At 42.9% G+C, this 27,032-nt stretch overlaps 1 protein-coding gene across 1 annotated transcript; it reads left to right on the top strand.

Moving 5' to 3' along the window:
• Positions 1–216: 216 nt before the first annotated feature.
• Positions 217–12,125, top strand: LOC127411137 (nuclear factor 7, ovary-like). Its single transcript, XM_051646482.1, has 6 exons — positions 217–279; positions 5,000–5,095; positions 5,220–5,450; positions 5,533–5,555; positions 5,625–5,743; positions 11,590–12,125. The coding sequence occupies exons 1-6, from the start codon at positions 217–219 to the stop codon at positions 12,123–12,125; spliced, it is 1,068 nt and encodes a 355-aa protein (XP_051502442.1).
• The last annotated feature ends 14,907 nt before the right edge of the window (positions 12,126–27,032 follow it).

The following is a 27,032-nucleotide window of genomic DNA, read 5'->3' on the forward strand; positions in this document are numbered from 1 at the left end:
TATCGGTCGGGCACTAGTTTCCAGACTAAGACTAAAGGTGAGGCCCATTCACTATTTAACTTCCGGATGATACCACGCTCCTCCATTTCATCTAGTCTGTCTTAGTTTCTGGTAGTGGGCCAGCGGGACCCTTCTGTATGGCAAGCGGAAAGGCCTTTCATCTTTTAGGCATATCCGATGGACAATGTCCTTGACCTCTCCACAGTCTAGCTTATCATGAGAGAAGATGAGGTCTGCCAGCTGTCTCTTCCAGAAGTCACTCACTTCACAAGAGTCAATGTCAGTCTCAGTGAGTCAACCCAAAGACAATGTTACGGTTTATTTAAATTTTGTATTGCACAGTGGTGGCGGGGGCGTGGTCGAGCGTTCGTCCAGAGAAAGAGAAAGCGGTAAGGGTGCACACACCTGAGCGCTATAATATCTAACACCTGTTTCTGATTGCAGTAAGCATTGGTGAGAGCAGAGAGAGACAGAGAGAGACACGAAGATGAGTGTTTGTGAAAGTGACTGCTGAAAAGCAAACCTTTAAGTGACTGCTGAAAAGCTATTTTGAGTTTTGTCTAATGAAAGACCTACCTTTTGAGTTGAAGTCCCAAGTTTCCTGTTTCCTCCTTTCCCACCCAACGAAACACATGCACTTTCATTTCAAGGCATGACATTGTAACTTAAAAGAAATCTGACATAACAGAAAAATAAAGAATCTCATATTACACATTTTAAAAGTTGTCCTGTATTGGAGCTGGAACCACTGAGTTTTGGAGCAGGCAAGTCAAGTGCTTAAAGTTGATGGGCAGTACACAGGGGAAACATCTGAAAAAGATGGCAATAACCAATGAGTTAATTATCACAGTCAGAACATGATGCTGTATTTTATGAAGGGATGGCATAATAGTACCTCCTTAAACATTCACAGAAATGTGCTAAAATGCAAAATTCTAATAAATATTACCTTACAACTGCTTTTATTAAATACATGAACATAATGTGAATCCAAATTATTGCCATAGCAGGTCTTGTACACTGTGTAATATAGGGTATTCATTTATGGTTTGTGCTCCTAAGATAATCTAATGTGATTCATGTTTTATAAAGACACTCTCTGTTCTATTGATCTTTTGTAGTGTCTAGAAGTGTGTCTGTTTGGATCTGCCATGTAACATTAAGAGTAAAGGTTTTGACAACATACATTTCCATTATATAGCTAGGAGTTTCAGTCAAGAAACTTAAAATTAAAAAAGCAGACTCATACAGTCAGCCAGGGTAGCTATAAAGCTAATGATGAGGACACTCTACAAATGGGTAATTCTCAGCTGTCGACATTTAACAAGACTCTACACGTTTATAACTGAAAGAAAATTATACGAACCTTAAGTCACAGTATTCCTCTGATGGTGTCCATTTCTTAGAGTTTGCGGCCTTGGAGCTCATCTGTATGTAATTGATTCCATGCTCATGAGAGCGCTGTGACTCTGGTCCCGCTCTGATAGTAAAACAAAGTATGATTGGTTGAAGATAGAATGTGCTACAATTGGTCCAAGTAATGTGGCCGTTATCTGTTGGCTTGAGTAGACAATGGGTGGAGTCCACCTATTTGTAGATTTGTGTACACATCTTGGCGCTAAATTTGTTTCAAAATCGACAAACGTGTGTTTTTTTTTTGCAAATCTCATTTTATTTATTTGTGAATTCACTTTATTTTTGTGAAACTCCTAACATATATTTATAGATCACATTCTTTTTATTTGTGAATTCCTTAAATTTTTGTGAAACTCCTTACATTTATCAGAATCAGAATCAGCTTTATTGCCATGTATGCTTACACATACAAGGAATTTGTCTTGGTGACAGGAGCTTCCAGTGTACAACAATACAAAAACAATACAAAAACAGCAGCAAGACATAGATAATAATACAAAATAAAAGTAATTATACACATACGTACAGACACATACACATGGTAGTGCAAATCTAATACAATCTGTTATGTACAGTGCAAATACAAATCTGTTATGTACAGTGCAAATGTTTGTTTTTTGTTTTGTTTGTTTTTTCTCAGAGGAATGAAATGGCAGAAGAGGTTGGATGTGTTGGATAAATATAAGAAAGACTAAACTGTATAATGCACATAGTTATTGCTCAATGGGTAATTTAACTGTTCATGAGATGGATAGCCTGAGGGAAAAAAACTGTCCCTGTGCTTGACGGTTCTGGTGCTCAAAGCTCTGAAGCGTCAGCCAGAAGGCAACAGTTCAAAAAGGTAGTGGGCAGGGTGAGTGGGGTCCAGAGAGATTTTTCCAGCCTTTTTCCTCACTCTGTATGTGTATAGTTCTTGAAGGGGGGCAGGGGGCAGTAGTCTTCTGATGTCTGATTTCGTAGCTGAATCAAACCAGACAGTTATTGAAGTGCAGAAGACAGACTCAATGACTGCTGAGTAGAACTGTATCAGCAGCGCCTGTGGTAGGTTGAATTTCCTCAGCTGGCGAAGGAAGTACAAACTCTGCTGGGCCTTTTTCACAATGGAGTCAATGTGGGTCTCCCACTTCAGGTCCTGTGAGATGGTAGTGCCCAGGAATGACTCCACTGCTGCCACAGTGCTGTTTAGAATGGTGAGGGGGATCAGTTTTGGGGTGTTTCTCCTAAAGTCCACAATGATTTCCACCGTTTTGAGTGTGTTCAGCTCAAGGTTGTTTTGACTGCACCAGACAGCCAGCTGTTCAACCTCCCTTCTGTATGCAGACTCATCGTCATCTCAGATGAGGCCGATGACAGTGGTGTCGTCTGCAAACTTCTGGAGCTTGACAGAGGGGGGTCCTTGGCGATGCAGTCATTGGTGTAGAGGGAGAAGAGTAGTGGGGAGTGCACACATCCCTGGGGGGCACCAGTGCTGATTGTACAGGTGCTAGAAGTGAGTTTCCCCTGTCTCACAAGCTGCTGCCTGTCCGTCAGAAAGCTGGTAATCCACTGACAGATAGACATGGGAACAGAGAGTTGCTGTAATTTATTTTGGAGTATAGCTGGGATGATGGTGTTGAAAGCTGAACTGAAGTACACAAAAAGGATCCTTGCATATGTCCCTGGTCTGTCCAGATGTTGCAGGATATGATGCAATCCTATGTTGACTGCATCATCCACAGACCTGTTTGCTCGATAAGCAAATTGAAGGGGATCTAGAAAGGGTCCAGTGATGTTCTTCAGGTGGGCCAACACCAGTCTCTCAAATTATTTCATGACCACAGACGTTAGGGTGACAGGTCTGTAGTCATTAAGTCTTGTGATTTTTGGTTTCTTTGGGACAGGAATAATGATTGAGCAATTGAAGCAGCATGGGACTTCACACTGCTCCAGAGATCTATTGAAGATCTGTGTGAAGATGGGGGCCAGCTGGTTAGCACAGGATCAAAGACACGCTGGTGAGATGCCATCTGGTCCTGAAGCCTTCCTCGTCTTTTGTTTCTGAAAGACGCAGCTCACATCTTCACAGATCTTAAGTGCAGGTTGAGTAGCAGGAGGGGGGAGGATAGGGGTTGCAGGAGGTGTTGGTGTTTGTGTGAAGTGAAGGTCAGAGTGGGTGTGGGGTGTGAGATTGGGCCTTTCAAATCTGCAGTAGAACACATTCAGGTCATCAGCCAGTTGCTGGTTCCCTACAGGGTTGTGGGTAGGAGTCCTGTAATTTGTGAGTTGTTTCATGCCACTCCACACTGATGCAGGATCGTTAGCTGAAAACTCGTTTTTCAGCTTCTCAGAGTATCTTCTTTTAGCCACTCTGATTTCCCTGTTCAGTGTGTTCCTGGCCTGATTGTACAAGACTTTATCCCCACCCCTGTAAGCACCCTCTTTGGCCTGACAAAGCTGCCTGAACTCTGCTGTAAACCATGGTTTGTCATTGTTGAACTTTAAATAAGTCCTAGTAGGAATGCACATATCCTCACAGAAACTGATATATGATGTAACAGTATCTGTGAGCTCGTCCAGGTCTGTGGCTGCAGCCTCAAAAACACTCCAATCATTGATCCATCTCTTTACAGTCCTTACTACTGGCTTGGTTGATTTTAATTTCTGCCTGTAGGTTGGAAGAAGATGAACCAGACAGTGATCAGAGAGTCCCAAATCTGCTCTAGGGACAGAGCGATATGCATCCTTTATTGTTGTGTAGCAATGATCCAGTATGTTCCTGTCTCTGGTGGGGCATGTGATGTGCTGTTTGTATTTGGGCAGTTCACGTGTGAGATTTGCTTTGTTAAAATCCCCAAGAATAATAATAACTGAGTCTGGGTATTGTTGTTCCATGTCTGTGATTTGATCAGCCAGCTGTTGCAGCATTGTGTTCAAACACGCATTTGGTGCGATATACACACTCACCAGAATAAACGAGGAAAACTCCCGCAGCAAGTAGAAAGGCTTACAGTTAATAAAGAGTGCTTCCAAATTAGGACAGCACATCCTCTTTAACGTTGTTACATCTGTACACCAACTTTCATTGATATAAAAGCATGTTCTCGTTTTCCCCGTTAACTCCGCGATGCGATCCGCTCTGAACAGCTGGAAGCCCGGCAGTTGTAACGCACTGTCCAGAATGGCTTCAAATGGCTTGCCTGTGTCTCTTGAATAGCAGAGCTGCGCCTCCAACTAAAATGTTTGAATATTTGAAAACCAGGAAAAGATTGTCTGGTACATGCTGTCGAATGTTCAGCAGTTCGTCTCTGTTAAAACTGACTGGAAAAAGATTACTGAACACAGGACAAACAAACAAAAACAACAAAAGAACTGAGGAGCTCCACACCGAGGCTGCCATCCGCAGCACCATCATGATTTATTTGTGGATCTCATTCAATTTATTTACGAACCAACTTTCTAATTGTAAATCTCTTTCCATTTGTATGTTAATATGCAACAATTCTATCTCCATATAAAAATAACATATAAGTACATGCAAACAAATCACATGTTCAAATCTCTTTGCAGCTGCAGTTTCACTGATTTTCACTTTGTTAAATTCTAGGAGGAACTCAATACAGCACTGAAGTCTTTACAAGAGACACTTAAACACGCAAGAAAGATTAAAAGAGTGTGTGATAAAACAGCTGAACACATCAAGGTGAAGATACAGAGTCAAGAGTCAAATACACCACATTTCCAACAAAGTTTCTCATTGACATGAATGATGTGATGTATTGTGTGTGAATGCAGAGCTGATTGAAGTGAATTTGATTTGATTTCAGACTCAAGCTGAACACACAGAGCATCAGATTAAAGAGGAGTTTAAGAAGCTTCACGAGTTTCTCCGAGATGAAGAAGCAGCTACAATCACAGCATTTAGAGAGGAAGAGGAGCAGAAGAGTCAGATGATGAAGAAGAAGCTTGAGGAGACGAACAGACACATCTCAGCTCTTAAACACACAATCAAAGACATGAAGGAAATTATGAAAGCCAATGACGTCTCATTTCTAAAGGTGACAGTCAAACTCTCATCATTGATTTCTGCTCTTATTGATCATTTCAGGAGATAATCATGTGTTTTTTTGTCTTCTGCAGAACTTTAATGTGACAATGGAAAAGTACCTGTCTCCTCTCTATGGTTGTGAAGTCAAAGTCACTGCAGTACTGACTCCTGAATGTTCTTCCAGAGTCCAGAGCTCACAGCCTGATCCACAGATGACTTCCGGAGCTTTCATTCATGTGCCACATTACTTGGGCAACCTGACATTCAGAGTCTGGAAGAAGATGCAAGACATTATCCACAAGAGTGAGTCTGTCAAACATCGCTGCTGGAAATACATTGAAAGATTTACCACAAAATGGAAACAAATGTTGGTACAAGATTATTTGAGGGTTTTAGTAACTGTGGATCATACAAGTTCTGATCCATAATCAATATTTTCAATCATATGGATAAAAGAAAAGCAACTGTCAGAAGATGTTTTACATTACATTACACATGTAAAAAATATTAAAGATAACTAATGTCAAGTCAGACATGTCAGACATTAACAATAAATACTTTTCAAATAATAAACAGACCATAAAGAGTCACAAGTTAACATGACCAGATACGGTGAAAGATTCAATACTAACAGAATAATTACACTTCAAAATTACAGCAGAGATCTAAACAGTTTCTACATTTGTTGAAGCTATTTCCATGTTTGTGTTGTAAAAAGATCCTCTGTGTGTATTAAATGTTTTACTCTTGATAATTATATTCACATCAGAATAAGAACAGCTGTTGATTGTTCCCTATCTGTCACTCACTCGACATTGTGTCGATGTAGGGACACTAGGGGTCACTCTTGGGAGCCCCAAACACCTCTGCTTTTAAAAAAAAAAGCCAATAGGAATTGGCGAGTGGAATTTGCATGCCACTCCCCCGGACATACGGGTATAAAAGGAGCTGGTATGCAACCACTCATTTTCTCTTCGGAGCCGAGCGGTTGCATTCAGTGCACTGAATGCAATTCTCCCTACCGTTCACCTCAAACTGCTGGATTTACAGCGCAAATCCAGTGCTTCTCCCCCTCTGCACCCGTGGAATGCAGATAACGCCCCTGGGCGCTTCGGCAGAGCAAAACAAAAGAGTATATTCTAAAAGAGTATATTTTCAATCCTAAAAGAGCGGCAAACACGGAACGTCTTTTTAAAGATGCCTTACCGTTTGTGTGTTATTCCTGGTTGCAGTCGTTATCTCTCCGCTTCTGACGGCCACGATCGCTGTCTTAAGTGTCTGGGTGCTGCCCACGCAGATACATCGTTCATGGATGGGTCTTGTCCTCATTGCGAGAACATGACCATGGCAACGTTGCGGGCGCAACTTGCCTTCGTAAGAAAGCAAGCCACCCCAGCGGCTCCCTGTCTCAATCCTTCTACCTACGGGTATGAGGCCACGTCAGTTAGCACTGGGGGCGATTTGGGGACTTCAATGGGAGCACCTCCACCAGGTAACCCCCCCACAGACCTCCCATTCCTCAGCACGCTTGCTTGCCCCGGTCGGGATCTCGGATGAGACCGCTGGCTCATCTCAGGGCGAGTTTGACCTCTTATTCGTGGCCCGGGAAGACGATGAGTTAGAGCGCAGCATCGAAGAGCGGGCTCGTCCAATCTGAGGTGGAGGCTTCAGCTGGGCTTCCAACTTCGGGTATGGTCGCCCAGTCTCAGGCCGATGGATATGCTTTCCCGGGCAGCCACGGGCGTTGGGCTAGAGTGGAACCCTCCACACTCTCCTGAACCCTCACGGCTCGATGGTTGGTTCCTGAGCCCAGAGCGCTTCTCACGGCCGCGCCCCGGTCCCTTTCTGCCCGGAAGTGCATGGGGAGCTGACAAGATCGTGGGGGGCACCTTTTACCACCCGATCCCGGTCTTTCAGCTCCCTTGCTCTCACTACCCTCGATGGTGGGGCGGCCAAGGGGTATTCGGTGATCCCCCAGGTGGATAAGGCGCTCGCGGTGCACTTGTGCCTGCAGAGCGCCGCCACCTGGCACAGGTGCCCGAAACACCTGTCCAGGGCCTGTAGGTTTATGTCGTCTCTGACGGCTAAGGCCTACGGTGCCGCTGGACAAGCCACCTCCACCCTGCACGCCATGACTCTCCTGCAGGTACACCAAGCCAAGGTACTAAAAGAGCTGCACGAGGGTAGTTCTGACCTGGGATTGATGCACGAACTGCGCTGGATTTACATCACATCCTGCCCCGGCGCGGCTCAAGACCCCGCACCCCATCTGCTCATCGCCAAGGGCATCCTCCTGCAGCAACAGCATCGGCTCTGCCGCAGCCCGACCCCACGGCCCAGCCCTGGCATGGAGCCCACCGCGGGAAGCAGACACCACCCATCTCACGGCCATCTGCCAAGAACCCAAGGAAGGCTTTGAAGTGCCCCTGAGACGGGCGACCCAGGAATGAGGAGACCTGCGTCTATGGAGCTGGTAGACAGGCCACTCCATCCCCCGGTGGAGGGCCGGGAGGAGAATCTTTTGTTTCATTTTTCGCCGCATGCCCAAGAGGCTGTGGTACTCAAAACTTCAACAAAAGAGTGGTTTTCTTGTTCCCTGGGTTACATGTCAAGTGCGCACAGCCGACATCACAACCGCCATCCACCGTCCCATTTCGGCACAAACATGCCCACACCGGGTTGCTTCCGATGGACTGCGGGGATGATATTCCTCCTCCCCCCTCCTTGACCAATCTTATGGTGGGTATCAGGAGCCAGGTAAGTGCTTCGATGTCTCTGTCTCTGGACTCAGGCTCCGCCCCACCGTGAGGCCCCACCCACCGGTACGTCCGACATGATTGTCCCCTTGGTCCCCCTCGCCTGGAGTTTGGACACGTGGCTCGCGCTTTCCAACCCGTCGCGATGGCTGACCCTGACCATCTGACTCGGCTACACGATTCCGAAGGCCTTCAGACAGAAGTCAGTGGTTCCACTGAAACTTTTTTAGAGGCTCCTGGGGCATATGGCATCCTCAGCGGTGGCCACACCGCTCGGGTTGATTGCATATGAGACCACTTCAGCACTGGCTTCAGACTCGAGTCCCGAGATGGGCATGGCGCCGCGGGACACATCGCGTGGTTGTCACGCCGATCTGTCACCGCCTCTTCAGCCCTTGGACTTTGCATTTCTACGGGCAGGGGTTCCCCTACAGCAGGCCTCCAGGCGCGTCATGGTTACGATGGACGCATCCAAGATGGGCTGGGGTGCTGTATGCAACGGGCACACAGCCGCCAGCTCCTGGACTGGCCCGCGGCTGTGTTGGCACATCAACTGCCTCGAGTTGTTGGCAGTACTGCTCGCCCTGTGGAGGTTCTGGCCATTGATCCAAGGCAAGCACGTGTTGGTCCGGATGGACAACACGGTGACGGTAGCGTACATCAACCATCAAGGCGGTCTACGCTCCTGTTGCATGTCACAACTCACCCGCCGTCTCCTCCTCTGAAGTCAGCAGTGCCTCAAGTAACTGTGAGCCACTCACATCCCAGGCGACCTCAACACTGCAGCGGATGTGCTGTCATGACAGGTTACACTCAGGGGAGAGTGGAGACTCCACCCCCAGGTGTTCCAGCTGATTTGGAGTCGATTCGTTCGAGCACAGGTAGACTGTTTGCTTCCCAGGAATCCTCCCATTGCCCGCTTTGGTATGCCCTGACCAAGGCACCCCTCGGTATAGACACGCTAGCATACAGCTGGCCCCCGGGATTATGCAAATACACGTTTCCCCCAGTGAGCCTACTTGCACAGACCCTGTGCAAGGTCAGTGAGGACGAGGAGCAGGTCATCCTAGTAGCACCCTTCTGGCCCACCCAGATGTGGTTCTTGGACCTCACACTCCTCGCAACAGCCCCCCGGCGAATTCCCTTGAGGAAGGACCTTCTTTCCCAGGGATGGGGCACCATCTGGCACCCGTGACCAGACCTCTGGAATCTCCACATCTGGCCCTTGGACGGGACACGGAAGACCTAAGTGGCCTACCACCCGCAGTGGTAGACATGTTCACTCAGGCTAGGGCTCCCTCTGTGAGGCGCCTGTATGCCTTGAAGTGGTGTCTATTCGCTAAGTGGTGTTCTTCCCGATGCGAAGACCCCAAGAGATGCACAGTCGGATCGGTGCTTTCCTTCCTGCAGGAGAGGCTGGAGGGGCAGCTGTCCCCCTCCACCTTGAAGGTGTATGTAGCCGCCATTTCGGCACATCACGATGCAGTGGATGGTAAGTATTTGGGGAAGCACGACTTGATCATCAGGTTCCTAAGAGGCGCTAGGAGGTTGAATCCCTCCAGACTGTGCCTTATCCCCTTGTGGGACCTCTCTGTAGTTCTTCGGGGTCTACGGGGACCTCCCTTTGAGCCCCTGGTGTCAGTTGAGTTTAAGGCACTCTCTTTGAAGACTGTCCTCCTGACTGCCCTCACTTCCATCAAGAGGGTAGGGGACCTGCAGGCATTCTCTGTCAGCAAATCGTGCCTGGAGTTCGGTCCAGATTACTCTCACATGATCCTGAGACCCCTACCAGGCTATGTGCCCAAGGTTCCCATGACCCCTTTTAGGGATCAGGTGGTGAACCTGCAAGTGCTGCCCCAGGTGGAGGCAGACCCAGCTTTGGATTTGCTGTGTCCGGTGCATGCTTTATGCATCTATTTGGATCGCACGCAGAGCTTTAGAAGCTCTGAGCAGCTCTTTGTCTGCTTTGGTGGACAGTGGAAAGGAAGCACTGTCTCCAAACAGAGGATCGCCCACTGGGTCGTTGACGTCATCATGATGGCATATCATGCTCAGGACATGCCGCCCCCCGTGGGGTTATGAGCCCACTCTACTAGGAGTGTAGTGGCCTCCTGGGCCCTGACCAGTGGCACCACTTTGGCAGACATGTGCAGAGCAGCAGGCTGGGCAACACCCAACACCTTTGTGAGGTTCTACAATCTCCGGGTTGAGCCGGTTTCGTCCCGTGTATTGTCAGGCATGAGCAGGTAAGTTGCGGGACAGCTGGCCGGGTGTACAACTTGTGCATAGCGCCTTTCCCCTCCCTTGAGGTGAAGACATGCGCTTTTGACCCCCAGTCATGTTCACAAGCTGTGATCCTTGGAAAAATTTCCTCCTTAGCCCTGTGGCAGACGAGTTTGCAGAGAAACACGCTGCCGGCCCAGTACATGTGCTAATTAGGCCCTGCACTGGGGTAGGTGCTCCACATGTGCTGGTTCCCTGTAGGTGACCCCATGTGATATCTTCCGCTAAATCGTTTCCCTGTTGGTAAACTGCTTCTTTCTTTGGCAGAGGTCCCTCTGCCCCCGGTCACCATGTTTGTAGAAATTCCTCCCCTATCGGGTAGGACCTACCATATGACTTCTCCACATGACATACTTCCGACAAGATTCAGTAAGACCATGTGACATATTTCCACTCAAAATACCCCCCCTCCGCGGTGTCTTCCCCTTGGGAGTGACACCCCCCCGACATAGACTTTTATGGCCCCCAGTCGGTTAACAAATTCCACTCTTTTTGGGGAGAAAAAAGAGGAAAAGAGGCCACGGCTGGGCTAGCCTGTCCCTATTTGTTGGGCAGTCGACTTGTTCCCAAAGGACCGTTCGACGCTCATAAGAGCGTTGGGGGAGGTTACGTGATGGCCTGGTGCACTGGCTACGAGGCACACAGTGGTCTGCCCATCTCGCACCGCCAGTCCACGTAACACAGTTCAGCTAGTTGTGGCGTTTTGTATAGGGACCCCTAGTGTCACTACATCGACACAACGTCTAGTGAGTGACAAATAGGGAACATCCTGGTTACTTTTGTAACCTCCATTCCCTGATGGAGGGAACGAGACATTGTGTCCCTCTTGCCACAACACTGAACTACCCGCTGAAATGGCTGGGACCTTGTCTCAGCTCCTCAGCACAAAACCTGAATGAGTGGTTGCATACCAGCTCCTTTTATACCCGTATGTCCGGGGGAGTGGCATGCAAATTTCACTCGCCAATTCCCATTGGCCTTTTTTCAAAAGTCAGAGGTGTTTGGGGCTCCCAAGAGTGACCCCTAGTGTCATTACACCGACACAACATCTCGTTCCCTCCATCAGGGAACGGAGGTTACAAAAGTAACCAGGATGTTTTCTCTCATCAGCTCCTGTGATTCCGGATCCAAACACTGCAAATCCACATCTGATCCTGTCTGATGATCTGACCAGTGTGAGATACAGCAGGAACAGACAACCATTACCCGATAATCCAGAGAGATTTGGTTATTATTTCTGTGTTCTGGGTTCAGAGGGTTTTGACTCAGGAACACACTGCTGGGATGTAGAGATTGGATACAATAGATACTGGTCTATTGGAATAACTACAGCATCAAACCAGAGGAAAGGAGGTGTTTTCTTTAACACTGGTGTCTGGCGTTTGCTGTACTCAAAGAATAAATATTATTTACAATCCCCAGTGAAACCCTGGACTGTCTTTACAATTAAAGAGAAACTTGAGCATGTGAGAGTTCAGCTGGACTATGAAAGAGGAAAAGTGTCATTCTCTGATCGTGTAACTAACACACATCTTCTCACATTCACAAACACCTTTACAGAGACACTCTTTCCATTCTTTTATAGTAAAAATATTAACCATCTGAGGATCTTACCAGTTAAACTGACTGTAACAACCAGCGTATGAAATAAATCAATAACAAATACAAACATATTTAGTTGGTCTAGTGGTTTAATTCACACTCTGAGAAAGGAGATCCTGTGTTTGAATCTCACATCAATATGCTTTACAGAAAAAGTAGTGGGACCAAATTATCAATTAATATCATATGACTAGCAGACATCTGTAATGAATCCTCTGTGCAGAGCTGATAATAAACAGACTGAATCCTGAAGAATCTTAAATATTTTAGGTGGCACCAAGATTCTAAATGGGCATTTACAGGTTTTTCTTGATGATTTGCCTCATACATTTTGAATGCAACTTCCAAAAAATTATTTGTTCCTTTGCTTATTACTGTAAGTTTAAGTATTATTTATGTACACTAGAAAGTTTGTCTAAAACACTGTGTCAGAAAACTATTCACATGTCTAAATTTTGTCAGTACAGTCGAGTCACCCATTCTGCTCCAGACACTCATGAGCTCACACCCAAAATAACGTGTTATAATGTTAATAAAATCAAATTAATGGCATATTTATGTGCAGTTAATGCTTGACAATTTTTTTCGATCTCTGCAGGACAGCCAATTGTGTTTTTCATAGATACAGTTGTATTTGTCATTGAATTACAATGATCTGACTAATTTAAATGTTCTTGAAGCTTGTTTAGCAGATATAAAAAAATTTTTTAAAAAAATATGGCATGTCATTTTCTTCAGTTAAATACTGATAAAACAGTGGATGTTATAATAGGTCATGGTTTTAGAAAAAAGTGAGATTGATTCAGCACTTCCCAAATATTCAGTAGGTGGTGAGAAATTTGGGAGTCTTTTTTGACGCAAATGTAAATTTTGAATATCACAAAAGGAAGTTAGTTCAATCTTGTTTTTATCAGTTAATGAGATTATAAATGGTCCACTCTATCGGTAACACTTTATAACATGGGCACATGAATAATCATGTACTTATACCTGAATTAATACCTACTTCAGCATAAACTAATGATGAGTTAAGGCATGAACTTATGAAGAGCAAATCTTAACTACGACTGGAGTCATAGGTATTCATACATGAATAACAGCCACCTGTTGAACAAGGGATAGTTCACCCAAAAATGAAAATTATCTCATCATTTACTCACCCTCATGCCATCTCAGGTGTCATGCATAAACATCATCCATATGACTCCAACGGTTAAATTAATGTCTTCTAAAGCAACATGATCGCTTTTAGTGTGAAAAAGATCAATATCTAAGTACTTTTTAACTATAACAAATCGCTTCTGGTCAGCGGCAGCACACGCATGATGTAATCGCGTTGACACGTTCACGCAAGGACTGAGGCACGTGCAATACATCTGGAAGAGCAGCACTGTTTACAACTGAGGAGGAGGAATGGTGTACAGAAGCTTAGTTGGTTTTGGTTTAGATCTTTATGTCAAATGTCAAATGTTAATATGAGTGGATTATCTTTCTCCACGTGGAATGTGAATCGGTTGGGGCACCCCATAAAAAGAAGGAAGGTTATTTCTTTTCTTAAACGTAAGAAATATGATATAGTGTTTCTTAAAGAAACGCATCTTTCCCCGCAGGAAGCTGAAAAATTTGGGAAGATATGGGGTGGACATGTTTTCTTTAGTGCTGGCTCAAGTAAGAACAGGGGAGTTATCATTACATTGATAAGTAAACATCTACAATTCAAATGTCTAAAACAGATTAATCATAAATTAGGAAGAGTCATTATTGTTTTAGCAGAAATTCAGGGGCAAAGGTTGATTTTGGCTAATATCTACGCATCTAACGCTGATGACCTGGGCTTTTTTATAGATCTAGAAGGGATGTTGCAAGCCGCTGGCACCCCTCATGATATAATATTGGGAGGAGGCTATAATCTTTTGATGGACTCAGTCCTTGATCATAGTGAAGCAAAGGTGTGTAGGAGTAACATTGACGCTTCACAAGATGTGTAAAAATCTTGGTCTTACAGATATTTGGAGATTTTTGAACCTATCTGGTAGGAACTATACATTTTTTCATCAGTCCATAAGATTTATTCTAGAATAGATTTGCTCAGTTGGAAACATCTTAGTCTCAGATCATGCCCTGGTGAATTTAGAGGTGTTGCCACATATAGTTGGTGCTTTAATGTATCCCTTTTGCAAAATCATGATTTTCAACAAATGTTAAAGGCTGAAATTAATGTTTATATAAAGACCAACTGGTCCTCAGTATCCTCTGTGGGCGTGGCTTGGGAGGCACTTAAGGCAGTTCTTAGGGGCCAGATCATACAGTATGCATCATTCACCAAAACATCTAAAGCAAGAGAACTCGTGGAGTTGGAAGGAAATATTAAAAGTGCTGAGGCAGAGCTCAAGCTCCGAATGTCATCTGATGGCCTCAGAGAACTGGCCCGATTGAAATACAGATTGTGACAGCGGGGGCATGGTCGAGCATCCGTCCGGAGAGAGAGGAAGTGGTAAGGGTGCTTACACCTGAGCTAGATTGTCTAACACCTATCTCTAATTCCAGTGAGCATGGGGAGAGCGGCATATAAATGGCCACGCCACCAGCAGAGAGGCAGAGAGAGTCTGGCACAAGGGAACCTACAGTGCTCATGGAAGCTGATGTGTTTATGTTTGTGAAGCTAATGTGTTTGAGTGCCTACGTGCCTCTGAGACTGTTGAGTTTGTGAAGGTGTAAAGCATTGAAGTGGCCGATTAAAAGCCTTACCTGAGTCTGGAAAAACCCGCTTCCCTGTGTCCTCCTTCCCTTCTGTTTTTGGGGTCCTTCACATAGATATAATACTATTTTGTCATGGAAGGTGGAGTTTTGGCTATTCAGGGCAAGACAGTCATACTTTGAGTCAGGGGACAAAGCAGGGAAGCTTTTGGCTAGATATATAAAGCAGAGAGAATCTTTTCCTACCATTCCCTCAGTGAAATCTGCTGGTGGTGAAATATTTACCTCAGCCATTGATATTAATAATGCTTTTAAATAATTTTATCTTGATCTTTATAGTTCCACGTCTTCGTCTACTGATGAAGATATTAGAAACTTTGAGAAACCATTAGAACTCCCTAAACTGACGAATGAGCAAAAAAAAATCTCTTGATTCTGAGATAGCATTGGAGGACCTTGATGAGGTAATTAAGGCCTTGCCTACAGGTAAGGCTCCGGGGCCAGATGGTTTTGCCACTGAATTTTTTAGATCTTATGCTACAGAACTGGCTCCATTTTTGTTAGAAGTTAATGCAGAATCATTAAAGAAGGGAAAGCTTCCACCAACCATGACACAAGCCCGGATCAGTCTGATCCTTAAAAAGGACAAAGATCCAAGTGTGTAAGAGTTACCATCCAATTTCCCTGATCCAGCTAGACGTTAAAATATTGTCAAAAATTCTAGCTAACTGATTAAGTTATGACATCTCTTATACATATAGATCAGGTGGGGTTTATTCGGGGCCGTAGCTCTTCTATTAACATTAGGCGTTTCATCAATATTATGTGGTCAGTGGCGAATGATCAGACTCTGGTCGCATCCATCTCACTTGACGGCAAAAAGGCATTTGATATGGTAGAATGGGATTATCTTTTTAAGATTTTGGAAATATATGGGTTCGGGAATACTTTTATTGGATGGATTAAGTTACTTTATAGACACCCGGCAGGGTTGCCCTCTTCCCCATTATTGTTCTGTCTTGCCCTGTCTTGATTGTTTAGCAGCCGCGATAAGAAGGGAAGATGATTTTCCTGGGGTGGTGGCGGAAGGTATGGCACAAAAGCTTTTGCTTTACGCAGATGATATTTTATTATTCGTCTCTGACCCCATTAGATCTATGCCTTGGCTCCACAGAATTATTAGTTCCTTCTCTAAATTCTCAGGTTACAGAGTCAACAGGTCTAAATCCGAAGCTTTGTCTCTGACAGTGTACTGCCCAGTAATGGCTTTCCAGCCGGGAGCCTTCCAGTGGCCCAAACAGGGCATTAAGTATTTGGGCATTTTATTCACAGCAAATTTGTCTGATTTAGTTAGTTAATTTTGACCCCTTAATAAAAAGGCCTTATGCAATTTATGATTTTACATAGATTGAATTGGACCCCCTCTAGATTATATAGGCTTGGTCTTAAAGACACACCCACCTGCTGGCGATGCCAATCAGAAGTTGGAGACACAACCCATGTCTTTTGGGGGTGTGTTAAGATCCAAGATTTGCTTTCTGCTTACAGGCAGAAACTGAAACAGGAAGCACCCACCCTCAGAACGATACAGTGTTGGTCGGACCAATCAGACTCTATGCTACAAGATTGTTTTGATCACGTGGACTGGGAGATGTTCCAGTCCTCCTCTGATGACGACATCAAGGTTTACGCTGATAGCGTAACATGTTTCATCAGAAAGTGTGTAGAGGATGTTGTTCCGTCCAAAACTATACGGATCTACCCGAACCAGAAACCTTGGATTAATAGCGATGTTCGCGCGACACTTAATGCGCGGACCTCCGCTTTTAATTCCGGGAATGCGGAGGAGCATAAACAAGCCAGTTATGCCCTCCGAAAAACTATCAGAGCAGCAAAACGCCAGTAAAGGAACAAGATTGAAGAAGAGTTTAACACCACCAACTCTAGAAGCATGTGGCAGGGAATTAATATCATCACAGACTTTAAAGGGAATAAAAACTGTGCCGTGAAGACCGCTGCCTCTCTCCCGGATGAGCTAAATACTTTTTATGCTCATTTCAAGGGAAATAACACCACCCTCGCAGAGAGAGCGCTCACGGCCGAAGCTACAGAGGTTAGTTCACTCTCCGTCTCTGTAGCGGATGTAACCCTATCCTTCCGATGGGTGAATATCCGTAAAGCCACGGGTCCAGACGGCATTCCGGGCCACGTCATCAGAGCATGTGCGAACCAACTGGCTGGTGTTTTTACAGACATTTTCAACCTTTCCCTCTCTTTGTCTGTAGTCCCCACATGCTTTAAAACGTCCACCATTGTGCCTGTACCAAAGCAATCCAAAATCACTTGCTTAAATGACTGGTGTCCTGTTGCTCTGACCCTCATCATCAGCAAATGCTTTGAGAGACTAATCAGAGATTACATCTGCTCTGTGCTGCCTCCATCACTGGACCCATTGCAGTTTGCTTACTGCAACAACCGCTCCACTGATGATGCCATTGCATCTATGATACACACTGCTCTCTCCCACCTGGAAAAAAGGAACACTTATGTGAGAATGCTGTTTGTAGACTACAGCTCAGCATTCAACACCATAGTGCCCTCCATGCTTGATGAGAAACTCTGGGCTCTGGGCTTAAACAACTCGCTGTGCAGCTGGATCCTGGACTTCCTGTCAAGCAGACGCCAGGTGGTTAGAATGGGCAGTAATATTTCCTCATCACTGACCCTCAAAACTGGAGCCCTGCAGGGCTGTATGCTTAGCCCACTCCTGTATTCCCTGTACACACATGACTGTGTGGCAACACATAGCTCCAGTGCCATCATTAAGTTTGCTGTATACTACATACACACACACACATGTTGGTGCAGCTATGATTATGAGGACTCTCCATAGACATAATGATTTTTATATGAACTATAGTTTATATCCCCTAACCCTAACCCTACCCCTAAACCTAACCCTCACAAAAAAACTTTCTGCACTTTTACATTTCCAGTGCCATCATTAAGTTTGCTGATGATACGACGGTGGTAGGTCTGATCACTGACAATGATGAAACCTACAGAGAGGAGGTGCACACTCTGACACGCTGGTGTCAGGAGCACAACCTCTCCCTCAATGTCAGTAAGACAAAGGAGCTTGTGGTGGACTTCAGAAGAAGAGAAAGAGAACACAGCCCCATCACCATCAATGGAGCACCAGTGGAGAGAGTCAGCAGCTTCAAGTTCCTCGGTGTCCACATCACTGAGGAACCCACATGGTCATCAGCGCCTCTTTTTCCTGAGATGGCTGAGGAAGTTTGGAATGAACTGCCACATCCTCACACGGTTCTACACCAGCACTGTAGAGAGCATCCTGACTGGCTGCATCTCCGCCAGGTACGGCAATAGCACCGCCCACAACCGCAAAGCCATGCAAAGGGTGGTGCGAACTGCCAGACACATCATCGGAGATGAGCTTCCCTCCCTCCAGGACATATATCATCAGAGACTCCAGCCACCCGAGCCATGGGCTGCTCTCACTGCTACCATCAGGTAGGTGGTTTTGCAGCATCAGGACCCGCACCAGCCGAGTTCATGACAGCTTCTTCCCCCAAGCAATCAGACTTTTGAACTCTTGATCTCTCACGATCAATATACATCACCACTGCACTTTATTAATCTTATTATCTCACACTGGACTGTCATAAATTATATTCTCTTAACAACACACTGGCAACTGACTATCAACCAAATGTCAATACAGTACAATATAACCTACTGTACATTTTATATATAATATATATATATATTTTTTTTTATTATTGTATAATGTGTATTCTATATTTTGTGTGTTGTATAATGTACATTGTATGTTATTATTTGTATATTGTGCTGTGTGTAATTATGTGTATATTAGATTTTAAATTGTGTTGTGTAAATTTGATGTTTATTGTAGATTGGTAGATGTCTTTATCACTGTCACGACTGCTATGTTGATCGGAACTGCTCCCAAGAATTTAACACACTATTGCACTTGTGTATATGGCTGTGTGACAATAAAAGTGATTTGATTTGATTTGATTTGAACCCTCACAAAAAACATTCTGCATTTTTACATTTTCAATAAAACATTGTTTAGTATGTTTTTTTTTTTTAAAAGGATTTGAATTATGGGGACACTAGAAATGTCCTCATAAACCACATTTATAGCATAATACCCTTGTAATTACCAGTTTGTAACCTAAAAAAATTCCTCGTAAACCACTTAAACCTGCCCACACAAACGTTTATACTACATACACACACACACATGTTGGTGCAGCTATGATTATGAGGACTCTCCATAGACATAATGATTTTTATATGAACTATAGTTTATATCCCCTAACCCTAACCCTACCCCTAAACCTAACCCTCACAAAAAAACTTTCTGCACTTTTACATTTTCAATAAAACGTCGTTTAATATGTTTTTTAAGAGATTTGAATTATGGGGACACTAGAAATGTCCTCATAAACCACATTTATAGAATAATACCCTTGTAATTACCAGTTTGTAACCTAAAAAAATTCCTCGTAAACCACTTAAACCTGCCCACACACACACACACACACACACACACACTCACTCACTCACACACTCACTCAGACACACACTCATGTTGGTGCAGCTATCATTATGAGGACTCTCCATAGACATAATGATTTTTATACTGTATGAACTATAGATTCTAAAAATCACTAATGTATGAGCATATTGACCTGTTTCATGTCACATCACTGTATGACCATGCTGGGTATATGGGGATCATGTTATCTGGGCATGTATGTGTGCACGTGAACATTTTTACTTGCCTTTTCAGCAGATTCGTTCAATGTAAATTGCCAAGGAACAAAGAAAAGATGTTTTGCACATTATTAAAAATGTAGGCTATATAATATATATATATATATATATATATATATATATCATCACTGTCCAATGAAAAAACAAATCTCCACTTTTGGCAATTTTGACTTTTTACCATAAACAGAATGCACCGAATGACCTCTTCTGTTTGAATTGTGCATCGAAATGACCAATGAAAAGATGTTTAATCAGGCTATCTGTTTAACAAGTATCTAGTAAGATTGTTTATGAGAAAAAGAGTTTTTCCATGCTCTTGAAAAATGTGGTTTTTAGAGAAAAAAAAAAAAGATATATATATATATATATATACACACACACATTTAAAATGACTTTTGTGCTGTTTCCATCGGTTTGCGATTGTCCGAGAGAGATGGATTACATCAACACTCGTTTGCTCTTCCTTGCATTCCTGGATGACATCTTGTAATGTGTGCTGGTACTGCTGACAATGATGGCAATGACGAAGACGTGAAGATGAGAAGAACCCAAGTGCAGTTTATTTACAGAACGTGAAATCCAAAGTGAGAACCAAAAACCCTGACTACAAAACAAAACATGAACATGGACTTGACTTGACTTGACTTGACTTGACTTGACTACAGAACAACATTCACATCCATCACAATCAATACTAGACAACTAGACAATGAAAACATGAGGCTTAAATACAAGACATGGGAGAACATAAACCAGTGAACAAACAGAACTCATAACAAGTTAATTAAACAATAACCCAATGAAAACATGACACATGAACATGGAGGGAAAACAGAAATCATATGACAAGGGAAACAGGAACACATGACATGAACCAGGAACTAGAATTTCAAAATAAAAGACATGAATCAACAAAATACACCTGACACATCCTCAAATTTTGCCACCTGAATTTCTCAACCCGTATTCAACAATGAATTGAATTCACACAAAATATTGAAAATATTGAAAATTAACAGCAAATTTTTTTAATAACATCAAATTACACTCAGTCTTTTTTCAAGATCATGAATTCTGAGGCTTTTTAAATTCAAGTTCTGGTGATATAAAAATGACACCATAGGATATATATATATATATATATATATATATATATATATATATTTTTTTTTTTTTTTTTTTCTTCAAATGTGTTCTGCTGAAGAAAGAATGTCATACACACCTGTGATATCATGAGGGTGAGTAAATGATATGAGAATTTTCATTTTTTGGTGAACTATCCCTTTAATTACATGTTACAAGTTTAATAGTTAACAATGTATTAATTAACATTTACGAGTAAACGTAAACAAATTGGCTAATCAAATTAGTAGTAAACACTGCTTTAAAATGTATCTAAATTAAACACTCACACTTTTATTTAATTATCATGATTTTATCACTTTTGCCATCAGCTTGTCTGGTGGCGCAGGATTAGTGTTGGTCCTCAGATGTTCGGAAACCTCAGAAAGTTACTTGGATCACAATGTATTTTCAGTGATCGGTGGATGGAACTGAAATCAGCCACAGTCCTGTAAGAGTGCAGTGTGTATCCGAGAGGTGTGTGCAGTGCACTGATATGTAATATAGACCTGGATTTTTGATGACATCATAACTGTGAAGTCACTGCCCCACCATACTGCTATGCCCAAAACAGTGTACCTATTGACTTAACCTGTTGAGGCACTCCCCATTTTGGAGCAAATCCCATGAAATGGCATACCCTACTAATATGGTTGTAGTTTCTTAACCTTGGGCTACAGGCATAATTTTTGTATCTTCTGAAAGAAGACACTTGGGGCCAAAAGTTATTATTATCAAAGTTATATAACTAAAATATTTACAGTAATTATCAGTGTTTGGCAAGTTACTTTCGAAAAGTAATCCACTACTGATTAAAATTAAAAACTAAAATTAAAATTGGATTACTTTATTGATTACTTCAAGCAAAAAGTAATCAGATTATGAATTACTTTACTTTGAAGTTACTTTCTAAAACCAAACCTGCAAAAAATACAAACGTGACTCTAATGCTCTTTTAGTACTTCAATATTGACTGAAAACAATAACAAAATTACAGCAACATGACAGAGGGTGCTTCTCAATCAGCTCCCTAGTTCAGTAGTCATGGCATTGATCAGGGAATCAGTCATTTTAAGGGCTGTCTCATTCGCAAAATCATTCCAGTGCACTGAAATCCCACAATGCACCGTAAAAACCACTATATAGTGCACTATTTCGGGTGTCTGCCATTTTGTAGGAGTGTCTGAAATCTGAGTGAGCCACTCGTTCCCTACTTTTTTCACTCGTTCTTACCCACAATGCACTCTAATTTCAAGTGTACATTCGATTGTTAATTGCCCATAATCCACCGTGGGGAAGACATACGAACTAGGTGAGGGAGCACATGCAGGAGAGAGAGAGCGCGAGCAGGCGAGAGAGAGATGCCAGTTTACGGCTTCCTTCACTCCTGCAAAGTTTTATTTCATGCTGAATGTATTAAATTACTTTTTGACAAATCATTACTTGATTAAAATAACATAATAACATATAGAGAGACAAAACATACAGATACATTTTAAAATGTACTCTTTATTTATATTTGATACAGAATTTTGCCATTAAGATGAAGAATTCTTTATTTACTAAATAAATCACTGAGGTGATAACTCAGGAGACTGCACACAGTGGAAATGATAATTCTGTGGATGATTTAAATATTCAGTTAAAACATGTAGGTTATGATAACTTTGGTGCTGTTTATGGTCGGATGAGAAATGCTACCAAGCTTGTTTTGGAGTTTAAAGAAACTAAAGCATAACAAATAAATACAATAATGTACATTTGATCAAATTGAAATATATATTAAAAATTACAAACAGAATGAAGATTTATTGTATTAATATATTATTTAATAAGAATAACAAGTAAGGCCCAGGTATTTTAAAGGTTAATATGTGACGTTGTTTCTGCAACAGCCCCAGAGCTCTGACGCTCGGTGTATACGTCAGTGTCCGAATTCACTCACTCATTTAATTCACTCACTGCTGAGATGTAGTGTATGGAAGCCCAGGAGTGCCATTTGAATGAAGGAATCAATTATCAATCTATTAATTTGAAAATAAAAACTTGAATAAATAAGTCAATTTATAAATGGACAAATAAAGACACATTTAAATGTGTTTATTTCATTAATGTTTAAAAAATTTCATTATATTTAACAATAAAATTGTGCATTAATAAATAATATTTCATGTTTAAATTGTCTTTTAAATGTCCATTTTAATGCACTTTAAAAGCACATTTTAAATTGCATTTTAAAAATATATTTGCCAATGGCTTTTTTTTTTTCATTTTGCTTTTCCTTTTCTTTCTCCAATTGAGAATCGAGTAAAACAAAATGCCATTGGTCTGTTGACTCGTGGGAGCAACCAATGAACTTTTGACTCAGTTATAAGATACACCCCCTCTCCCATGTGCTACTTGAAGAGGATGTAAAACGGCCTGTCATTGGACGATGATATGAGCAGTTACGTGATATTATTGGATCTGTGAATCCCGCGCATAAGAAATGGATGCGAAACATATCAGAAGTTAATGGTGGCTCATTCACTGTTGCTGTAAAATGCTGAACACGGCCCTACCTGAGCATGCACAGTGATGTGTCCAGGATGGGAGCTGGTAATCGTGATGCTGTCAACAGAACCAGCCACCCGACCCGCGGCCCAAACTGAAACACGCAATGGAGGTGAGCAAGGGCAACAGCACGAGTCGCTGGAGAAAGCCGATGGACTTTCCAGAATTTATACTGAAGGAAATGCACATCCACTTTCAGTTATATCACATTCATAAAAAAAAATAAATAAAAAAAACTGTATGATCATCTTTAAATATTTTTATTTTTATTAAAATAATTGCCTGTGTATGATCAAGAAAAGGCAGACTGTCAGAATGGCGGTCAGCTCAGGAGACAGAAAAGGCAAGCAAGCACACTTTTGTGGACAAATGGTAGTGTTTAAACTAATGTTGTGTATTACTTATGTGTATTTGTCACAATCATGCCAGGCTCTCCCTCACTCACTCAGCCTTCACACTCACCAGAATACTAATCATGCACATCTGATACTCATCAGCCCTCATCACCAGCACTATAAAAAGAGCACACACACCCTACTACTACCTCGATGTCTACCTGCTACATACTTCTATTGTATCCCACCAGTGTTGTTACCTTGATCCAGTCATTCCAAGTCATCATCCAGTCATCCCTGTCATCATCCAGTCTTCCTTTTTCTCCTCGTCTTCTCCCTTGAGTTTGTGTGTGTGCTCTGGAACCTGTAAGACAGACCCACAGTTACTATCTGACCATCCTGCATATCAAGTACCTCTCCATAGATCATCCTACCTGTTTAAATACTGTGTTCCAGCCGATTCACTAATAAACTTACCAGTATTATCTGATCCATCTCTCTATCGTCATAGTGTCTGACCCATTACGTGACAGAAGCACCCCTCGAGCCTCCCATGGCTCTACCTTCCAAGGCTTCGCCCCTCGAGCCTCCCATGGCTCCGCCTTCCATGGCTTTGCCACTCAAGCCTCTCACGGCTCCGCCTTCCTTGGCTTCGTCCATTGAGCCTCTCCCGGCTCTGCCTGTCTTCGTCAAGCCTCCCACGGCTCCGCCCTCAGAGTCTTCCACGGCTTTGCCCTCAGAGTCTTCCACGGCTCCGCCCTCACCCCCTAAAACTCCACCTCCTACAGTTCCTGCCCTGGGGCCGCCTCCCAGGCTTCCCAACCCTGTCCTTGCTCTGTGGCAGCCTCCCAGGCCTCCTGACCCTGTCACTGATCTGTGGCTGCCTCCCAGGCCTCCTGACCCTGTTCCTGCCCTGAGGCCGCCTCCCAGGCCTCCCGATCCTGTCCCTGCTCTGCGGCCACCTCCCAGGCCTCCTGACTCAACCACTGTCCTATGGTTACCCCCCCTGCAGTTGCTCCTGGAGGATGGACCCATCTATGCCATCAGGAAATCCTTGACTCCCGGTGCCGTAGGGGTCGTCTTGAGTACCTGGTCGACTGGGAGGGATACGGACCAGAGGAATGCTCCTGGGTACCTCGAGACGACATCCTGGATCTGGCCCTCACTCAGACCTTCCACCTGAACCATCCTGATCATCCTGCTCCACGCGGACGGGGCCGGCCACAGCACCGGGGTGTACGGTCCTCTGGAGCGGCCCTGGGGTGGGGGGGGGGGGTGTAATGTCACGATCACGCCAGGCTCTCACTCACTCACTCAGCCTTCACACTCACCGGAATACTAATCATGCACATCTGATACTCATCAGCTCATCAGCCCTCATCACCAGCCCTATAAAAAGAGCACACACACCCTCAGTCATTGTCTGGCCTCATCTGATGCTACTGACTACTATGATGCTACCTGCTACATACTGCTATTGTATCCCACCAGTGTTATTACCTCGATCCAGTCATTCCAAGTCATCATCCAGACTTCCTTTGTCTCCTCGTCTTCTCCCTTGAGTTTGTGTGTGTGCTCTGGAAACCTTTAAGACAGACCCACAGTTACTATCTGACCATCCTGCATATCAAGCACCTCTCCTTAGATCATCCTACCTTTTTAAATACTGTGTTCCAGCCGATTCACTAATAAACTTACCAGTATTATCTGATCCATCTCTCTATCGTCACTGTGTCTAAGCCATTACGTGACAGTATTGTGAAAGTGTCTCTTTCAAATGAAAAAAAAAAAAAAAAACATTATATATATATATATATATATATATATATATATATATATTTATATTTTTTTATTTATTTATTTTTATTTTATTTTTTTTCCACACCAACCTGCCGTGTATATGTTTCTAATGTCGCAAATAAAGTTTGTAATCTTTTGTTGTGCTCATCTTCATAAAGGTGTTTATTGACTGACAGGAGCTATACACACATTAAATACACAGTGCAACATTCTTTTATCACATTCCTCTTTTACAGTTGTAGTCTGGGTCTTATGGATTTAACATTTTGAAATTGAATTTTGAATGAATGTTAACTGTACCTGAACCGATTATGTTATAGGCTAAATTTAATTGACATAGATAATGGCAATTAACATGTCAAAGATGTTTGAGGTAAAATGTCCAAGATTTAGTCCAGACATTTTCCAAGAGAAATAAAAAATATAATATAATGAAATCATTACCAAATATATACCATTCGTTTGTGCTGATTTGTGCCGCAAAAATGAACGTTTTTGCTGGTTCGGTGTTTGGGAGACATTATTTTTTTGACTGTGTGATGTCACTTTGCACTCCTTGTGGTCCAAATCGCTCCAAACCGGTGCTGTTCGCTTGTGCTTGATTTGTGCCGTTAAAATTAATCTTGTATCTATTTCCCTTCCTTACAAATAACAGCTTGTATTTGGGAGCAGTGACGCCACTCTCCACCCCATGCGGTCCAAATCGCTCCGAACTGGTGTTGTTCGTTTGTGCTCGATTTGTGCTAGTTTGTGCCATTAAAAGAAACATCATATGTTTTCCTTTCTTTGTATTAAACAAGATAGCTTTTGGAAGCCGTGAAATCGTGCAGGCTAAACCCCATGTCAATCACTCTCACCTGTCTCCATCATTTGTGCTCGCTTCTGGTCTGTGCCGTGTTTGGTATCGTTGAAGCATTCATTTTTGGCAAAGATTAATCTTTCAGCCCATCAAACTCCAAATGCAACAGCAAAAATTGTCTGTGTTTGTGCTGTAAATTATGATTTGTTTATAGGCTATATGTGAGACTGCTCAACAAAGCTGTACATAATGTTTATATAGGCTAATTATTCAGAATTTTTTTTCGCAAGTAAACAGCCACAGTATTCAGCTCTGAATTTGCTTTTATTCATTTTAATTCTGCTAGAAGCTGGCGTGACTTGCGTTGATGGTGTTTGTGTAATTGCATAGGCCAATATGTTAGCAAATATTCAAAATATTTGTTTGAAATTTCAGCAAAATGTTTGAAAACATGTTAAGTGCCGTTCACATGCTGGAATGCATTGTTGTTGCACTAAAATTACACGCAGCGCCACAAAAGAGCAAAACGTACTCGAGACATACGTTTAACAGTTTAGGTTCTTTTTAACTTGACATGCCATCTAAAAACACAAACAAGCCATCAAAGACATCTATCTAGCCACGTTTAGACTGAAATCAATTATAAAACGGCATGGACGGACACAAAAACGTGCTCAATGTGAACGGCCCCTCAGTGTAAGACTAGAACTCTGTAGAAAAGTTTGATCACACTTGCCTATTATTATTATTTGTTACTGCACATTTTAGAATTTAGAGTATAACATCATCAAAACTAACACAGAAGTGTGGAAATTATG

The sequence above is a fragment of the Myxocyprinus asiaticus genome, chromosome 20 (assembly GCF_019703515.2).
Source record: "Myxocyprinus asiaticus isolate MX2 ecotype Aquarium Trade chromosome 20, UBuf_Myxa_2, whole genome shotgun sequence".
Classification (NCBI taxonomy): domain Eukaryota; kingdom Metazoa; phylum Chordata; class Actinopteri; order Cypriniformes; family Catostomidae; genus Myxocyprinus; species Myxocyprinus asiaticus.